The sequence below is a fragment of the Mycteria americana genome, chromosome 6 (assembly GCF_035582795.1).
Source record: "Mycteria americana isolate JAX WOST 10 ecotype Jacksonville Zoo and Gardens chromosome 6, USCA_MyAme_1.0, whole genome shotgun sequence".
Taxonomy (NCBI): domain Eukaryota; kingdom Metazoa; phylum Chordata; class Aves; order Ciconiiformes; family Ciconiidae; genus Mycteria; species Mycteria americana.
In genome coordinates this window covers 60,202,649-60,223,096 of record NC_134370.1, presented here as the reverse complement: position 1 = coordinate 60,223,096, position 20,448 = coordinate 60,202,649, and the positions used below count along the sequence as shown (strand labels likewise).

The 20,448-nt window shown below is 40.4% G+C and overlaps 1 protein-coding gene across 6 annotated transcripts in view; it reads right to left on the bottom strand.

Moving 5' to 3' along the window:
* The window catches only part of ADAMTSL3 (ADAMTS like 3), a 188,937-nt gene extending 175,151 nt beyond the window's left edge, over positions 1-13,786 (bottom strand). For 2 of the 6 annotated variants that reach the window (XM_075506157.1, XM_075506162.1), the window contains exons 1-2: positions 13,519-13,552; positions 11,418-11,509 (exon numbers count right to left, since the gene is read on the bottom strand). In XM_075506157.1, the coding sequence (XP_075362272.1) occupies positions 11,418-11,509; positions 13,519-13,537 (111 nt within the window). In that variant the 5' untranslated portion in view covers positions 13,538-13,552. Of the gene's footprint in view, positions 1-11,417; positions 11,513-11,632; positions 11,694-12,872; positions 13,452-13,518; positions 13,553-13,662 lie in introns of those variants that run through there. The other 4 variants (XM_075506161.1, XM_075506159.1, XM_075506160.1 and 1 more) reach the window with 4 other exon arrangements.
* Between the last annotated feature and the right edge of the window lie 6,662 nt (positions 13,787-20,448).

Below are 20,448 nucleotides of genomic sequence, written 5' to 3'. Positions count from 1 at the left end.
AACTCCTCTCAGGAGACTGGATAGAGTTGATGACATGGGAAACTTGGGTTGCCAACTTTCTACAGAGTATATAACCCTGAAACTCTGGGAAAATGAGTTGGATTATGAAGGTTGAAGAGAGGCCAGCCCATTACTGAAAGATAATCTAATTGAATTTTGCCAGTTTTATCTGGATGATTACTCTCAAGATGAAGGGCTAACGCCACTTTTTCATTGCTGCTAGACTTGTTTTCTTCACTTCTTTCACAGACCCATCTGGAGCTACGAAAGCACATTAGTGAAAATTTCCCACAAAGGGTTGGTTTTGTGCAGCCAGCTATGCTTTCCCCACATGTAATGCAGCTTTTCTTGAGAGGAGTTCCTCAGAACTCAGTATCCTTACTCTCAGAGTAAGACATTCTTGAACCGAGTAAGACAATGTTGAGTGGTAACAGTGGAACCTAAAGGTTGGCTTTGACTATTCTGATCCAGACATGCACATTACTGGTTAATGTTTGCATAATTCATTCACATTTTGTGCCAGAGGAATCTCTTACTTCATGAGTTAAATTTTATTCATAGCTGAAGTCTACATTCAAAATAAGACTGGGCTATTATAGAGGCAAAGACTTATAAAAATTGAAAACTCCCTTTGAAACACATGCTTTCCAGTAAAAGCAGCTAGCAAAATGCAAAACACGGTCAACATTCCAACACCATGATGTCAATTTTCATATGCACAGACAAAATGCTACATGTAGAAATCAACTTTCTATATCTTCCTTATTTATGGTGTGTTTGTGTTTCCCTCTATTTTCATTAGCAGAACTGCACCATGCAGTGGAGAGTGCAACCCCTTAAAAGGTTCAAAGGAAACTTCTGAATATAGTAAATCTGGCAAAAAGTCACATTGGTTTTAAAAAAGTGAATTTCCATGTTCTGCTTCAGTTCTCCTGAAAAGTAGCGTACATGCTCTAAGGACTGTTTTTGATGTTTCCCTCTGCAGTAGTTCGGAGAAATTCCTGCCAACAGGGATGGTCTGGAACACCTGATAAAATGGTCTTCAATGACACACAATAAAAAAGTGACATGTAAAAAAATGGAAATCACTTCAAATTTTGCAAGGTTTATAAGCAACAGGCAAATTATCTTTTTTATTATCTCTGCTTTTTTTCCAGAGGGATAAATACAGCCAAGTTTCAAGAAAACTAACAGCTGCAGACACAGCTTTAAATGCCATCTGTCCTTAGCAGTTCCATGAAGAAGAGATGAAGTGATTCACACCACACAACAGGAAATATGATAACCAACTAGTTAGCACTAATGAAATTCAGCCTCAGTGTGCTTCCTATGGGCAGGGCTTACTCAAGAAAAACTCCCACTGATGTCTCAGGCAGAGTGCCTGCAGACTTCAGTGGCACTGTTACTCAAGTGCAGAGTGTTGTACTGTTGAAGTAGAAAGCCTGAATTTTACAAAATAAGGTCTCACTTGTGGCACAGAAACTTAATGAAGTCCATGGGGCTCCCCAGCCTGGACCTTTTTCAGGACTGAGGTTTTATAGTGCCTAGGCTGAGAGTCCTCATACTACCACTGATTCACTGTGAAATTTTGGCAGACAAGGAATGATGGGACGCTCCTATAGTACAGTGGAAGAGGACAAGGTCTTTTCTTCAGTCTTCTCAAGGACTGGCCTTAACATTTGAAATAATAAAAAAGAAAGTCTACAGTTCCTACACTTTCCCCATTTCTAAATAGTGGCCTCTATGTGACATATGACAGATGGCTCACAGAGGTCTAAATTCAGCAAGAAAAATAAGCAATTATAAACAAATACATCACTGGTGTTTGCTAAGGACATAATTCAAGCAAGTTCAAAAGACCAGAACAAGACCCACATGTTCTGTTATCCCAGCTAAGGCCCTTGTCAAGATGGTTATCTACAGGAAGAAATTTTCTTCAAGAAAAGGTTAGTGTTCCCAGTACATCTCTGTTGCCCTTGGAGGAACCATGCAAGTTTTTTTAAAAATTAAAATTCAGCTCATAAATAAAAATGAAAAAAATACAGAAAATTTTCCTTTTCAAAGTAACATTGCTGTTTAAGACTAGGTAAAGATTTAAAAGGTTGCAAGCTAAGAACAGGTGATACTAACAGGATATTTGAAAGGCCCATGAGACTTGCAACATTAAGTAAAATGTATTTGCCTACTGATCTAATTGCTTACTAATTTTCAAATCTATTCCCACCGGATAAGTAATGGCATTTTAAGCCCAGCTCCTGGCATTAAAAATACATTTATAGTTTCCTCTTAGCAGAAGATAAACAGCTGCATGGTAAAAACACATATGTTAAGATGGCTTTCTGGAGGTTTTCTTATGGTTTTAACCAACCTATTGTGTTCTAAATTTAACTGAAAGATAGGAAAAGGAAGTGGGAAAAGCATTTGGGTGCGCAGTTTCACACTGGGGTGAAGGCAAGTGCTCACTCATGCAGGGAAAATGTCTGGAATATTTGTGTTTTACAGAAGGACTGACCACATAATGAAAGTGGAATTTAAGCCAAGCCTTATTTAGTAAAATATCAGAAGCCATTTCTTTATTTATCTTGCTCAAGGAAATACTAGTGTGTGTTTAAAAACAAGAAACTACTCCAGCAATGAAGCAAAATGACCCAAATTCCCTTCCATACTTCAAAAATCATTCCAAAACTTTAAATTTTGAAAATGCACCAGAAACATAATAAAAATGTTTGTAAAGAAAAAATTTAATAACAATGTAAAAATAAAAGATATTCCAGGCAGACACAAAGAAGCTCAGAATGTAGACACCTATGCAGGTTTTGAGCACGTTCTTACGTGTCCAGGACATACCTCCTGTTACACCTGGAGTTTGCAGAATATATTTCTTTGTTAGTTTTTAAATGATGAGTCATAAGTGACAGTAGGTCCAGGACTGGTTCTAACTTCTAGTTCAACAGTCCTCAAGTGCAGCCCCAAGGGCATCAAAATGACATAAAGGCTGAACTGGTTCAGGCCAAGGATGCATCTAGCCCATCACCTTCCAACAGTAGCCATAACAGGACACCCAAAGAGCATGTCCGGAGCAAGTTTGTACAATACTTCCCTGGAATACTTTCCTGGACTCACCTACTTTTCTTAGCCTGCTGTGGTTTGTATGTATAGTAGTACTTAGTGGGTTGTCCCAGTAGTTGTCCTGTCTCCCCTGAAATCCACGTAACCTTCTGCTCAAAAAAAACCTATGACAAGAAGTGCCAAAGATCATTACATGGAGGACAACCACCTTTCATTGTTTTGAATCTGTCTCCTAGTAGTTTTATTTAATGGCACTCAATTCTTATGCTGGAAGAAACAAGTTACCAGCTGATTCCTGTCTAGCCTTTCCACCCCATTCATAAAGAGATCAGGACTGTACACGATACTTAAGTGTGGCCAAACTAGGAATTCATACAGTGAAAGGATGATACTCTTTGCTTTGTTTTACACCTTCCCTTCATAGCATTTCCCACCATTCAATTTGCACTGTTAACTGCTGCCAAGCTCTGAGCTGGCTGTTCCATGAAAAGACTTACCTGAGAATTACCAGTCTAGAGGAAAAGTGTAATTGTTAGTCATATAAAGCACCTTGTATTCATATAAATAAAGTTATAAAATCAGGGCACAAAAACATAGCCTGTTCAAGCAGTCTTATCAGTTAGTGGCATTAGCAAAATCCCTACATGGCATAAAGCATACACAACACCTCTCTCCAGTGATACATGTATCCCCTCTTCTGCTTTCTAACAAAAGTGTTGATGAGATCAGCTGAAAGAATCAGTAATAAGTTGGATGTACCTGGCAGTTTCCAACTAGAACATCATCTACCAAGCAGGCAATACTCAAGACACTACTATGCTATTGGATTTTTCAGCCAACATCCATGTTAGTCAACCAGGGAACAGTTTAAAACTATTTGGAGACTCAAGAAAACAAAACACCAAATGAGTAATGAGACCTTGAAAACATCTAATAAAAGGAGACTCTCAAGAGAGGAAGCCAAATCATATTTTAGCATATTTCATTTGTTATACAACCACAGAGAGCACAGAGAGCTTGTTTAGCCTTCTGCTTCCACACCACTGCTACACCAACAAGAGGCTGCAGTAGCTGGGAAAGCAAGGAAAACTCCCATCAGAAGAGGCAAACCTGAATGTATCAGAACCAGTACTTGCACTGTCCTTTCACATTTCTCCATGCCAGTGGATGGCCTGGAGCAGCCACATATACAAGCAGGGAAATTGCAAGCAAAAGGGGGGATTTTTTTGGAGCTAGTGAATTTCTTGCTGAATCAGCCATCTGGGAATAAAGCCTATTTCTGCAGCCTTCTCAGAGCTTCTGCAAGGTGCAGGCCAGGAAACGTTTATTGCCAAACAGAGCTTGAGAGAACACAATCCCTTACTCTTCGCATTCTGTGGCAGTGCAGGTGTGCCCATGTCATCTTACTTCTATAATACTAAAAGGCTACAGATCAGGCAGCTAAAACTCTCTTCTTTACGTCTGCATTTACTATAGAGTGAGCATCTATAGGTCCTTTCACATATACACACTATAAACCATACCCTGTTCTGCTCGCATGCACTGACAAGAGACTGTATCCTATAAATTTTAAGCAGCTTCAATTTTTGGCAAAGCACCTGATGACAGAGAAAACATTACATAAATACAGAAATACATGTTTCCACATATAAACAAATGCTCCACTTGTTTAATGCTACAGAACAGCATCATTAACCAGTTGGGACCTCCCACCGTGACACAAATGACAACAGTTAGCATACAACAACAATCTAGTAATTGCAATCGTAAATGCATTTTTAATATTGTTTCACAATTTAGTTGAGCTGACTTGCATTCACTGTGTTTCTAGTGCATCCAGAAGCATGACAAACTGACAATTCTTGGAAACCACATTTCTCAAAACAGACTGAGAATACTGTTTTCATTTTCTCTCCATAATGATGTTAAATCTAATAAATATAAAATTAGAAACAGAAATAACATTGTTCCTAAACAATTTATGTAATATGCTGTCTGGAAGGGATATATTAGGCCAAGTTTTCAAAAACTGCCCTCCCTTTATAAACATGTGATGCTTGTACTTGCACTTCTCAAGTATCATCAAATATCTACACACCCAGGTACTAGAATTTACACACCAGAAACCTAGTCTTTCAAAAGAGTTTTAAGGGTGAAAGTTTTGGGTTAATCAGCTAAATATGATGACAAGGCTTAGCCAGACTTTTGGAAGTGCCTAAGGCACCTAACGCCTGGTTCCCATTGGATTAATTGAAATTTATCCTGTTACTTGTTTCAAAAAATCCAGCTAAGCACCTACCAATACAGTTAAGTACTTAACAGTATTAGTGTTTAACTTATGTCTCAAGACTTACTGAAAGTCATCAAAACAAAGGCTCCACATCACACAGACCCTTCTGAAAATGCTGTCATATCTGCATTAAGTTTAGCAGCCTTGCATAGCTGACAGCCATCAAGAAGTGAGTTTGCACAACTGTACTTCCTCCTGCAAGTTGGAATGAGGCCATTTTGAAAATATGACCCTTAAATTCAAGAGCACTTGACAGTCTACAGACTTCAGCTAATATCAAAAAAAGTTCTCCTCTTATGGGAAAGAGAGGTATACACATGCTTTCAAAACCTAAAGGAATTCTTTATCTATCAGTGACAATAAAGTGAGTGCAGAGGGCATATCACAACTGCAGTGCTATTCAGTTCCTGTGTGGGTCTTAGTTGTGTCTTCAGAGTTGCCATGGCTATATTCAATGTCCTTTCTGGAATGTTGTGCTCACTAGCAAACTACTTCAAAAACAAATCCACTCTCTCACCATGCACAAACTGTCTTTTTTTTACAGAGATTTTGCATAATAAGAATTACACTGGAATTGTTCAAGTAAGGCTGTGTTGGACTGTACGCAGCCGCAAGACTTTATCACCAGTATTATCAACTATATAAAATCTTAACACCACACTGACTTAACAGTAGTACAACATTTGCACAGTATGATATAACTCATGCCCAAAGATTTCTTGCATAGGCTTACAACACAAACAAGTATAGAGGCGCAATTATAAATCTGCTCCCACTATCACTGAAATTAATATATTTTACTACTTCATTGCAAGCCACATTATATTTGGTGTTTACTTAAACCCCAGCTCCTGGATCCAGGTGAGCATGGGGAACTATTTTAAGAAAAGCTTCAAGCTCGAAAATTGCAGATAAAGACATAAATATGTGAACCCTACAGGTTCTAGAAGTAAAAGCAAATAAAAATGACTCAGATTTTAAAATTTATGTTCTTTTGAAGCAAAACTCATTATTTTCAATGACCAAATCATGATTTCTGAATGAACGGTAAAAGGGCTTTAATATCAGTACAATCAATCATGTACATTTGCTGTGATGCAAAGGCAGGAATGGAATTTGGTGCACTGTGCAAAACTGCCACCTCAGTGAGGTTTATGTCCCAATTTGGTAAGGAGTATGAAGGATCCAGCTGCACCAAGCAGACCTGAATGACTAATTATCAGTGACTAAGTGGTCAAGTGTCTGCTGAAACCAAAGATCATCCTAGAGCTGTTCCTTCTTTTCTTCACTACTTTTTCAAGAGAAACTAGAAGTCACTGACTGTTGTAAGAGATTATTCCTATACTTGAGGCTTCTCTAAGTGTTCGACTCTTGGATATCTAGTTTTGGAACCAGCATTTTGCAGCTCTACACACAACTGATTTGAGAATCTCTGCCCAATTTTTAGTGTAACCTCATCAGAAATTATCATCACAGTGAGCACTGATACCCATTTCTGAAGATATAGATACAGAATTTGAAATCTAGCTGGATATTGAGATTAAACCACCTTTGCCGAATTGGAATGAATGGGTTTGGATCACGCTTTAGCTGAATAACCAAAGCTTGATTTTCTGAGTGGTATCACTGCAAGCATCATTCATAATCACTATGATCAAAATATTTACTGAGAAAATGAAAACAAATAAATGACATAGTAAAAGGATGCCTTCACTGATATCGTCTGTACTCTTGGTCACCTCCTATAGCTGACTTAATTTTTTTGTGAGTACATTTTAAAAAAATAAGTATTCATACATAGTTTGTGTCTCAAGTCACAAGACAGATTCATCACAATTTTTCTGACGTTTAAACTCTTTTGGATTGTAAATTGGCAGTAACAGCAGTTCAGATCCTATGAGCACTGGCTGAGCAATCATTATTAGTCATAAATTCAAAGGAAGTTCAGAAATTTACATAAGTTTTCTGGTAATGCTGTCACTGAGTTACAACTTTGTCAATAACAATGAATATTTTAAGTCAGAACACTTCTACAGAGTCTCAAAAGTGTTATTTGTCTATAGTAGAGGCATTTCAATCTTCAAACTAAGAATAAAACCACAGGCCTATTGAGGCTGATGGCAAAACTCCAGATGGGTGCAGAATTGCAACCTGCGTACAAAAAAGGGAAAGTGCTTCAGATTTAACTCTGGACTTGCAAATCTCATCCTGATATTTTTGATTAAAGTCACTGGAGATTTAAGAATCCTTACTATTGTATGGCATGTAGATCATAATCTATTTTCTGAACATCAGTGTGCAATTCAGTGACTGTAAAACAATATTCTAAAGGTTTTCCACAAAGATGGTCTCCAAGTCCACTAAGTCATATAATGGACATCAGATTTTTGGCCTTGCAAAACTCAACCTTAAAGACATTTACTATGTTGGTAGTTTTTGGCATATTGGTTATGGCAGAATCATTTTGAATAAGATAATGTTTTCAACATGTATATCCTTTATATCCAAAATATCACAGATAGAAAAAAACATAATGCAGGCAGGGATTGCAGAAACATAAATCATGTGAGCAACCAACAGTTTATTCAATGAATATGTGACCTACGAAACTTTCCCTTCCATACAAACCCAGAGCCAATGCTTCTTAAATATCCAGACATGGTGTCTTTGCTGTTATTCCCTCCTCAGACATTAGCAGCCTCATGGTCTTTGGAGGTGAAACAAACTGACTTGTAGAGGGTTTAATTTGGACTGTAGGAACCTAAAAAAAATATCAGCATATTCCTCATTTGAAAACAACATACCAGAGAATAAATCTAAAATGAATCCATGTGTAAAATTCTTGATGATATATATTTGTCTATATGTATCTGCTAGTCATCATTTCTTGCAGCCATTAATCCATTAGTAAGAACATATAGATATACAGTCTTACATACATTTCATAACAAATATAACAGCATCTAGCTGAACAGTGCAATAAAATGTTATCACAAGGTTAAGAAAGAATTGGTTACCAGGCTGAGCATCCTGCCTTTTCAATTACCAATATGGAGCCACATGTACTCAAGACATCACTTCAAAACAGCAAAATTGGACTTGGATACCTCTATTTTGTTTATTAGCTTAACCATTTCCTAAAATCTGTAGTATTGATAGCTCGCTTGCTACCACGTGAGAAAAATGAGGAGCCTTTTACACCATATTTAGCAATAAATACACATGAATAGTTACATTCAAGGCCAAGGACATAGTTAATGTTCACAAACACATATAGTCTGTGGAATAGAGTAACTTCTTTGGATAGATTCATCATTTAAATCCTTAGAAACAATTAATTATTCCATGTTGCTCCTACCATTTGGGGGGGGGTTGTTGTTTGTTTTTAAGAAAAACATACAGACTTGCTTGGATTACCATTGCCTTTAGACTACTGCAGTTCCATTAATTTCATTTATATTGGCACATACCAGAAAACGTAGGCTTTATGTCCGCAGAGAAACACAGCCAAGGCTAGCCTGTAAGTGATCTCCTCCTGAGTCACTTACGCCACTGCTCTTGGTCACAGAGCAGATTTAATGAACGGGCAGCTCAGCAATGCTCAGTGGTAAACTATTCACTGGGTTATCCTATGAAATCTAACTTACCTACTAGCAACTAATCTGCCCTTGCCAGAGATTTGTCAAACTTAAGACGCTGCATATCTGTAAGGGCAGGGTTCAATTTGGAGCCTAGCTAAACAGCGTGCTGTGCTTGTTACCGTGCTATGAAGAATCAGAAAGGCTCCTATAACCAAAGTTAACTTTCATTTCTTCTCAGTAACAGCTACCTCTTTTTCACAACTTCTCATGTTAAAGTTTTCTTTGCATTACATTCATACCACATTTCTACCACATTCTTTTAAAATGGTCATTATTTTATTCTGTACCTGCCTCAAGCAGGATGAAATTAATCAATTGCACATAAGTGACATGACATAGACTTGTGACCTTGCCCAGCATCCAATTGTTTCTAATTGATTAGCTCCAGACATAAGCACTTTAATAGCCAAAAACAACACCAGTGGAAGCTATGGTACAATATTAGGGTAGAATGACTGTGTGTGGTCCATATAGTATGGCCCCTAGCAACCAATTAAAGAATTAATGGTTATTGGATACCAAAAATGTTATGTTAAATAATATAAAATATCTTTAATGTGCCTAAAATTGTGATAAAACACCTAAAACTTAGGAGCAGAAGGGCCTCCTACAAGATTGGGGTTAAGTGCTAATGACTCAAATATGCCAAATAGATTAGAATATTTTAAAGGACAATCAAGACCAAAAAATTTGACCTGGACTGAAATGTTCATAAAGCTACTCACAATAGCCTATTGATTACTACAATGTGTTTGGGTTGTTTTTATTATAAAGAGACAAGTGAAGCTATGCCAAACCATTCGTGGAGAAGAGGAAACTATGCCACTACTGGTTCCAGTTCTACAATAAGAAAAATATGAAAGAAAAAAATACAAGAAAAATACTGTAAAAGAAAAAAAATGGTCTCTTCATAACCAAAAGGCCCAAACACAAAGTTGACATTTCCCTTCTCTAAACTTCTATTCTCATCTTGAGCAGAACTATTAAGTGAACTTTACATACTACTTTCTGAGTGGTTATAGGGCCGGTTATTACAGCATCACTCAACTGCTTGCACACAAAAATACAAGCTGAACAGGCACAGCAAATCAGTAACATTTTTGTTCTTGCATAAGAAATATGCAAGAAAAAAGCAGAAGATCCCACTGTTGCCCTATCTGCTTGGACATGCACTGAATGCACTGTGCTTTACTGTACAATTAATAGGAATCTAATAATTTTTACTGTAATGGTGAGTCCTTTACTCAAGTAACCAGTGTACTTTCATGACTAGCCGCAACCATAATACAGGTGCAGGGGGCGTTCATCAACAGGTAGCTGCCAAATGACTCACAGCACACAGTGCACTCCGCAGTGCTACTGCAGATGGGTTGGAGCCCCATTCCCACTACCTTAAAACCTCAAAGTCCACCTTAAATCGATCACAGCTTACTCAGCTGTCTAGTACAGTCTCCTCAGTTCTTCATACTCCTTTTGAATTTACTTTTGCCTGCTGTATTGTCCTTCAATTCAAAATTATTCAGGATGTACATTTATATAATGCCCAGCACACCAGGCTCCAGTTTGAAACCACCATTTCTCATCATCGCAATAGTACAAACAGTACGCAACAGTATTACAGTAAACAGCATCACTGATTTTATTAAAAACCAAGATTTTACTTTTTTGTCAAAGACTACTACAATACTTCAAAACATGATGCTATTTATTTCAAAAAACATTCTCCGGTTTATTTAGCTGTCCTTTCCTAAGGATTTCCAGATTTGGGTGTATTTAAGCCTGAAGAATCCTTGAAACGTTCTGTGCTGTGGGAACTATCAGTATAGAGAATGACATACTATAACAACATCTCTGCTGCATGCCAGCACACCATATTTCTTTAAATACTCACTTCTTGGAACTGATTAGGCTCATGTGTCAGGCAATAGATCAGTTGGCAGCTATGGTTTTCCTCCATGGTTCCTGTATCCATTGAACACTTGAAGCAAAGTCCTCTTTGGACCACCTTCCCCTCCAAGACTGACTTCCAAGTGCTTTAGATGGTTCTACCCAGGTATTTATATAACCCTTGTCACTTACAGTATCTTAACATTTATCAGGGGCTAAACCTCCTGGGGGCAAAGAGCAGCTGTGCTGCCTAGAAAGACCCATGGCATTACAATCTGTCAAGATCTCCCTTTGGTCCCCAATTGGTAAAGTCAGGTACAATATTATTAGGAAGAGAGAGAATATTAATTTTCCACATGGATGTCTTTGAAATTCGGTTCAGTTAAAGGAAAACCTTCTCATCAGGAGCCTTTTATTTACAGTGCAGTTCCTTCATCAGTTTTCTGTTTAAAAAACAGTAATTCAAAGTGTGCAGCAAGATCATCCGATAAAGGACCAGGCATGACAATAGCAACAAGTTCATTACCTACCTGTAGATGAGCATAGATAGCAATAGCAAGCCAAGTGATCTCCCAGGAGAGCCCCGTGGCTTTAGGGCTGGCCATCCTCATGCCTTGGGGCTCTGCTGAGAGAAATTGTTTCAAGTTACAAACAAAATCAAGTGGGCTCCGCCAGAATTTCAATGACTAAAGCAAACTGGGCAAAGGTATGGAGCCGGCCTTTGGAAGAAATGCAATGCAAACACCGGAGTTTTGTGCTGGCCAGAGGAGCAGACGCGCAGTGCATGCCATGAGCACAGCCTGCAGGGTGAGGTAGTTCCAATTAGGGAACAGAAAGGGGGGGAGATGAAAGGTTTGGGGAAGCTGGCAATAGTGGGCAAGTTCGATTATCTCCTGAATGCAGGAGAATTTATCAAATTGGGAACCCCTCCCGTCTTGATCTCTGGAAGGTAAAATGCAAGGAGCAGAGTATTTCTGATGTACTTTCACCCACTCAAAGTTGAGAGCCCAGCCCTGGGACTTCAGCAGTCATTTGCACTGCCCTTGAAAGCTCTGATCATAACAGCTCAGAGACTAAGTGATCAGGGCAGAGAAAAAAAAAAAAAAATCCATCAATTTAGTGATCATCACCATTCCAGGGCCAACACGAAACCATCAGTCACTTTTACTAAAAACTTCCATTTAAAATTGCCAAGAAAAAAAAATCATGTCATAATGCTGCTAATTCTCTTAATTCCTAGTGTCAAGGCATCTTTTTGCCTCAGACTATTCATTACCACAGTGATCTCAAAATAGTACAAGTTCCACGCACCCCTAATACACACGCACACAAACAGCCCTCCCTCTCCTCCTCCCAGCCACCACCCTACTATTTTGCAAAGCCCCACAGTGAATGCAAATCTCTCCTTCAAAAAAAGTACTCCCTTCTAAAAGGTCAGATATGCCAAAGGAAAACCGTCTATCCAAACAGTTCTTGCACCTGTCAACTAAACATAATTAAGATGCCTTACAGAAATAAGTGTTTTATTCCCTCCCTCCAAAAACTTTAAAAAGTTCCCCTCCTTCCCAATACCTTTAGCACTCCTGGGTGCTTCTGTCATTCAAAAGTTTCAATCAACTATGGCAATAAGAGAAGGAAGAAATTTTTTTTGCCCCCCTCGCCAGGCGTTGCTGAGAGCCACAACTGGCAAAACACACCAGGCTCCGGTACTTCTCAGGTGCCGGTGCCTGGGCTCTCCGAGGGCTCTACAAGCAACCCACCCCACTTCGCCCTCTCGGACGACCCTCGCCCAGCACCGCGGCCGCCCCGCTTGCCCTGAGCCCGACCGGCCCGTCCGGGGGAGCCGCCCGCGGGGCCCGGGCCGCCGCCCGCCTCCCTCGCGGGAACCCGCTCGGGGAAGCGGGTCGGGGAGGCTGCCGCTGCCGAGGCCCCGCCGGACTGCTGCAGGGCTGCCCTCCCCCGGCGCGGCCGCCGAGCTCACCCACCTGGTGCGGCGCCGCGTCCCTCGGCTCGGCGGGGAGCGCGCAGCGGGGCCGGGGCCGGGAGGGAGGCGGGGAGCGGGTCCGGCTCTGCCGGCGCCTCCTTCCCGCTCGCAGGGCAGGGGCGAGCCTTGCCTGTCACGGCACCGGGGATACAGCATCCTGCATCACGAGCGGCGGCCCCTCCCTCACGCCAGGCTCCAGCCCACCGCCGCACGTTAGCCAAGGTCCTAGAGGCTGCTGGCAGCGGGCCGCCCCCGCCCGCCCGCCGCAGCCCGGCCCCGGCGAGAGGCGCCCGGGCGCCTCCACCTGCGGCGCGGGGCCGCGGCCCGGCCCGGCGCCCGCTCCGCCGCCGCGGCTCGGCACCCCCCGCGCAGCCTCTGCCGCCCCGGCCAGCGCAAGCGGGCGGGCGGCCGGCCAAGGGAGCCCGCCCGCCCCCCCCCACCCCCGGCTGCGGGGGCACTGGCGGCGCTCCGGTGTCGGCGACTGAGAGCGCGGCAGCCCCGGACCAGTGGTTCGTCTTCCCCCGAGGGGCAAAAGCTACCGCGAAGTCAGCCCCCAAATCTGAGGCAAAGCAGCTTCCAAACCACAACCATCCTGTGCCTCATCTCCAAGTAACTCTCACGGTACAGCTGCAAATCTGCTCACGCACCAAGGAGGTCTTTAATCATGCTGCCCTCTACGATATTTTTAGGTTTCCTACTGTAAATCTGACGAGTATGTCTCATACGACAGCTTTGCTCTCGTTCTCCCTCTGAGCTTTGGGCTGCTGAACAGGAACACCGAAACCCTCTACCTTTGCACTACGGCTTCCACTGATGTCCCAAGCTTTCGTCGAGTCCGCTAAAAGCAGCACGTAGAAAAAGGGCTATTATCCCTGCCACTGAAGTTAAAAATATGCTCCAGTGAACTAAACATAACCGATGAAGAGTTTGTTCAAATATGTTGCGCTGGAAACTTTTCCAAGCTGTTTAGGTTTCTGAGCAGCACGGGAAAGCGCCTCCTCCATCGTTAGGAACAGAGTGCCCTCTGCTGAAACAGACCCGCCTGACAGGGGAGACCGGCCCGAGGCACGGCACGGCACGGCACGGACGGGGGAGCTGCCAGCCTGCGGGAGAGCTGCACGCCCGGCTCGCTGCAGCACGAAGGCCCCCCGGGACATCACCGACTTCGCACAAACACCTGCGCTGCCTGGTCTGCCTCCTCCATGCCATTGTAAGGCTCACAGACTGCTCTGTCTGCAGGTTCACCTTGACAGCTGAGGCAAGCTGTTCTTTCCAGTCTGCACATCACCATGCTAACAGGCTGTATAACAGACAAGAGTACTGCTAAGGACCTGATCTTTTCTTTTTCTAATACTGGTCGGCTGAAAGTATATCAGCTTTCCGGGAGGCTTGGCTTTCCATCCATTTCGGTTGCTACAGTTACTTAAACAACCACATAGTCCTTTAACTATGACTTCAGTTATACCCCTGCAATTTGTTATCTTCAAAAAAGATATACAGGTGCAGTTAGCATATACTTCAGAGTTGATCACAAATGGTTTTAAAGCCAGAACATAGCCATTAGATCAACCGATGCAGAAAATCAATTTTCCTGTCCCAAAACTATGGCTGGTAGTACTACAAGAACAAAACCAAAAGATGTTCACAACTACAGAATGAAGCTGGCCCTCAAGACCGGCCAGCTAGTTAAGAATGTACACAGTTTGCACCATCCCTATTTAGAACATTGCTTCTCTTAAAATTATTTACCCCTCAATAGTGAAGCAGTCCCCTGAGTCCCTGAACAGCAAAAGCTGCAGAGTAGACTATTAATTTGTTTGCCAGATGGGCATATTTAGACAAAATCCCTCTGGCTATGTTCCTAGCACTGGTATTAGCCATAGATTACACTGAAGAGTTTGACCCTGACATTCTAACAGCATTTTCCAAATTTGAATGCTGGTCAACATTCTTTGTTTTTCCCCTTTTCAGTGCTATTCATTTCTGTGTTCTCTACTTTCCCCTCCCAGCTTACTCTGATACCTTCCTTCAGTGCTGCTCCTGGTCATTTGCTTCAGATCACTCGTCTGTGTCCATCCCTAACCATAAAGAATAATCAAACATCATGCATGTGAGTCTTAGAAAAATTTGCTCATCTTCTGCAATAAATTTGAGAGTAGAAAAGAAGTGGTATAATAGGAAGTAGCCTAGGTTAGACAGCTCACGTGAGATTCACTGACTTAAGTGAGGCTGCTGCTGTGCCACACGTTAGGTCCTGGAAGCCTAATTTTCATCGCTGGAGAAGTTTGTCATGAATTCTGCAAAAAGTCATTGACCATTCAAGTTTAAAAGAAACCACCATTTTCCAAGGAAAGACTTAACTTCCCTTCTGCTCACTGTCTTGTCTGTATGGATTATAAACTCTTCAAGGCAGGAACTATTGTTCTTCGACTATTACACTATGTTTGCACAATCCCTGGTCCAGTGTCAAGCCCTTTAGGTATTTCCTTATTAGCACTGTTACCACACAGTCTTCTAATTCCCCCTCCTCATGCCACATTAGTTGGCAGAGTTGGTGTAAGATTTTGAATGGGAAAGAATAGTGATGCTTTTAACACTCAGAATTCACATGTGTAATTACTATATTTGTCTCTTGTTATTAGCAATGCTTTTTTATTACATATATGCTTTTCTTTTGCTGCTCTCTAAAATATGCATCATTTAAATGACATTAAATATGACAGCTGTAAAGCCCTTACTGTTCATAAAATTGTGAAATATGGACATTTGCACTTATTTCATTGAACACATAATCATGATCTCGTCCATCTGTACAGCTGGCATGGTCTCTCATGAGGAAGCTGGTTGGAAATATGGTGGTCTTATCCTTTGTTTTATACTGACTTAAGACCATGTGTCTTCACTACCAAACACAACTATGAAACATTTTGTCATTCGTTGATTTACATTCAATTGTAACAACAGAAAATTTCAACTTACACTCAACAGTGCAGGCAGAAAAGGCAGAGAAAAAAGATCCTGCAAGATACAGCTAAGGGCAAAATTGAAAAAAATTAGATCTCTGGTCTGGTAAACAAAAACCTCTGTTCAATCACATGATAACCACCAGATTTCACCCTCTCGGTGAACATTAATAGAAAATCTTCACATCTAAAAGAGAAAACCCACATGTCTCTGTTTATCTTTGTCCTGAAATGCAGGTATACATAATTCTTCAGCAGACTCCACTTATATATAAATATTCTCTGAAAACAAGTTCAGCTAAGCAAATCTGATTATCATGATGGCCATTCTTTCATCATAGCAAAATTCTATACTACTCAGGAAAAAACATGTTTGGCTAAGCTACAAATTTAAAATCCACTGAAACAGTGCAGAACAACATTTGGCTCATAAATCAGGATTATGGCTAATGAATACCAAAACTGGAAGTATCCTGCCGAGGCCCCATGCAGAAACAGAATTTTGGTTTGAGGCCTCAAAGTTATCAGTAATAGAGCTGCACCTGATTGACTAATAAAAGGAAAATGTTAAATTTCCTCTAACTAGAGTCATGAGAACCCTGACACGATATAATCAGTCCTTTGGCCCTGCATTGTATTTGTACAGGGTGCTTATTTACCCTGAAATAACAAGCTCTCTGGGGTAGAGAGCGATCACGCACTGTCACGCTTCACAAGTATGTTATACCCTATAAAGAGTAAAGCCTCTATTAGTATAAAGGTACAAAGTTCAGCTACAGCACTGTGTCTTTGATTTCTTGGTATTATGGAACCCATTGCGTTCCATGTTGATCCTTGCCCTGGGCTTTGGAAACAGCTCCATCAATACAGTAAGTACAAAAAAATTCTTGTGGCTTAAAGAAAGAAAAACTACTTCTGTATAGACCTAAACATTATAGAAGAAAACTACTGTCTTCCTCTCAGTTTGTGTTTAAATGAATCTAGCACTGACCAATACAGTATATACAAATGGTCACTATTTCAAGTATTTGAATAAATATTTGTCCTTTCTTGTCTCTCAAATTCCTTTTTATCCTCAAGCAAAACAACTTGTGGCTCATTTGCATATTTATGATCCTGTACAGTAGTAGCAGATGTATTAAATTTCATGACTCTCCAGAACAAACACATCTTGTTTCAGATGGCACATACTTTTTGTTGTAGTTCAGTGTTCATAGCTCTAACTAAAATGCTAGAACAGACATTTTGAGATAAATTTATAATACACTTATATGATCATATTGTGGTTTTGCAGCATATCTTTTCAAAAGGATTTAGGTGGGCATAATGAGAAAATATGAACTTGTATAGTTGAAGATTGAATGCAGATAAGGCAAAATGAAAAATCCATTGCAGAAGTAATAGCTTCAGTTTGTTTACACATAGCTATGTGTTCTTTAACAGATTTTTTTCCTAGTTTGCAAAAAATGCAACCCCATTGAGGACTCTGGATATGCCAGATTTGAATTCCTGAACTTGTCTGCCATTTCCTTCTCATGCAACAGTGACAACAATCTGTTTTCCTCAGTCTGTGATGGCCCTTACTTCTGTGATTGTTAAAAATAATATGTTACTGCGTGCTGTGTGAAAGAGGCAACATTAGGTGAATAAATAGGGGCCCTGAGGAAATCAGTTATGTTGCAAGTCATGAGCAACAGACAAAGGTCAGCAGGACAATTACTGTCCTCACTGTAATGGTTCACTGGGGAAAAGCAAGAAGAGTAAAGTAGGTGACCTGCATCTCACAAGATGACTTGTGCGTGTCACTGCATGAGGGTCTAAAGATGCACACCAATATGGAAATGTCACCTTGAATCGTGTATATATGAGTATGCATTTTAGAATATTTTAGTATATGAGTATGTATTTTAGAACAAAATAGAAATAGTAATACAAATAGTATAAGAGTTATTAGTAGTTAAGAAGGGATCACAGTTAGAATAGAAATTAGCATACTAGAGTGTGAGAATCATAGACAGTTAGAAATAGAAACTAGCATACGAGACTGTGAGAACTGTAGAATCTTCAAGGTAATAGATAATTCCTAAGTTAGATAAGAGGGTACGGGCACTGCATATTTTAATAACAAGCATATGTTTGTCCTAAAAGAATGCAAAGCTGTAACCCTTCAGAGATCAATAACAGGAACATCCTCTTACCGGGAGAGCCGTAAAGATAAGGGGACACCACAACAACCATGAAGACAACAGGAATAACAGTAACTAGAAGAAAGGTAAAGGGGGCAGGGGGAGATCACGACCACCAACCCAACTGGGGGACAAAAGGACTAACACCCCCCCACCCCCACTCCTTGTGAGCATGTGCAGTGAATCAAAATCATACTGTGACTTTAAATCAAAGCGGAGAAAATACGGGCCAATGGAAGAAGAAGATGATTAATTAGTCTGATGATTATGTATTAGATAGGTGTGGTGCGTTAACTTTTATGGATAAATACTAAAAAAGAATTGTAATAGGTGTGCTCCATTTGTGGAAATTTTCCCCCTTGCACCCTGCGCAGAATAAAGCAATGCCTCCTCTCTAAACATACTCTGTGTGTTTTGGGAGTTATTTTACAGCGAGGCAATGGAAACAGAAGAAGAGAATATAAGCAAGGAGTAAACAGTGAGAAGGAATGAAAAAAAGGACAAGGTTGGAAGAAATACATGATACATCATTGGGAGGAATACTAATGACAAAGACAATATGGTTATGAAAATAGAAGAGGAATGATTAATGTAGGAAAATGCAGCAAAACCAGAGGAAAGAATAAGCGTGGGTAACAGTTGAAACAGATTGAAAAATTAAGTTCCTCAAACAAAAGTGAAGTCACCAGAAAATAGCTTCAGAAAAGTGACATTGTGCACCAAATGTTTGGCAGTAAGAGGAACAAAATTTCCACTTTCTCACATACAGTCTGTGTGTCAATACAAATACAGAAAAAACTACAACAAAACCCATAACATAAAATGGTCACGCACTCCTGTAAGCTTGTGTGGGTGGGAACAAAGCAGCAAATAAAACATGAAGCCCAAAACCAGGAATGAGATAGTGTGCTAACAGAGGATAGAACCCCCAGCTCTATCTATACTTTACAGTTGAAAGTAAATGTGAGGACAGAAAGCAAGTTTGAAATTCATTTTTTATTCTTCTGTTCTCTTCTACTTGCCAACTTCTTTTGCTATGTTGGGAAATGCTCTTGTTTCTTGAGTTGCACATTTACAGTCTTCATTAAGAGACTATATTGGGAATCATTACCAAGGAAAAGTGTCCATTCTCCTCACCACGGCCTGGCTGCAGCCCAAGTGCTCCATATTGAGTGAGGTATTGAGTCAAGTGCAATAATAGTGGGATAAACTATTTGCTCTCTATGAAAGGGATTCAACTCATCTCAACTCAGAAATGTTGCCTGGATATAAATGAAGACATTTTTGTTATTATAGTCTACTAAAAGAGGTGGAAGTGACTTCATTTTCACAAGGGACTCAGATTTGCCTTAGCTCTGGTGGATCAGAGGTGGTTCCTGGCTCCTGTGGGAGCCAGCAGATGTACTCGTTATTCTTATTAACATTCAGTGATGACATAATTGAATACAATCTATTTGACAATGAATGAGAATAAAGAAGGGTTAGCAAGATTTGTTGGATGGAGGAAAAGAAAGTTTTTAAAGCTCCAGATTCACAGTTTGGAGCTACATAGTCACTGAAAAAACAGCTTATTTTCCACTTTCCTTCATAGTTTCTTCTTTGCTGGCTCTGTTGCCTTATGCTATGAGAACCCCTCATAATCTGTGACATTTCTTCAAAGTCTGATACTGGTATTAATAAAGTCTATAGAACAAAATTCTATTTTTGCGGACCCGTGCAGTACCTAAGACCTTTTTTCCTCCTCATTCTGTATAGACATTCCTTACAGAAACTAAGGTGCATTCTACATAAAACTGGAAGAGATCATACATCTTCAGACAGTGAGCCAGATTCTCGTCATAGCAGTACCAATATAAACTGTACATAGGAACAGCTTCTCTGCATTCATACATGAGAGTAGAATTTGGTCACTGGCAACTGGAACCTACGACAGCTTAAGACAGAATCTTATCAGGTGTCACCTACAAAATGTTGCTATCAGGTGTTTTCTGTATTTCATGTTTTACCAAGCAAAATCTATTGTTTACTTTTGCATCTGGTAATGCCACAAATAATTTCAGTTCTTTACTATTTACCAGCTTCTAGAAGGCTGTTGTTCCCACACAGGCAAAAACCACCGTAAGCTGACTGACTTGTCCTGCTTAATTTAACTAGGCAAGTGAGGGCATATGCTGAAGTACTACACAGGAAGATCACTTGTGCAGTTACATGTTCTGGAAAGGACTTCACCATCTATGTGTACTACCACTGATGATACAGAAACAGAAACTGCCCTTTAACCTTTCTGGTGGGTAATCTCTAATTTCGTCATGGAGCCTCCATATCTACCCTAGTACTGTGGCAACTATTATCAGGCTAGTAGAAGTCAATCTGTCTTCATTAGCTCTGGATGTGTGTGAGTCACTAACACCTGTCTGTAAATAGACTA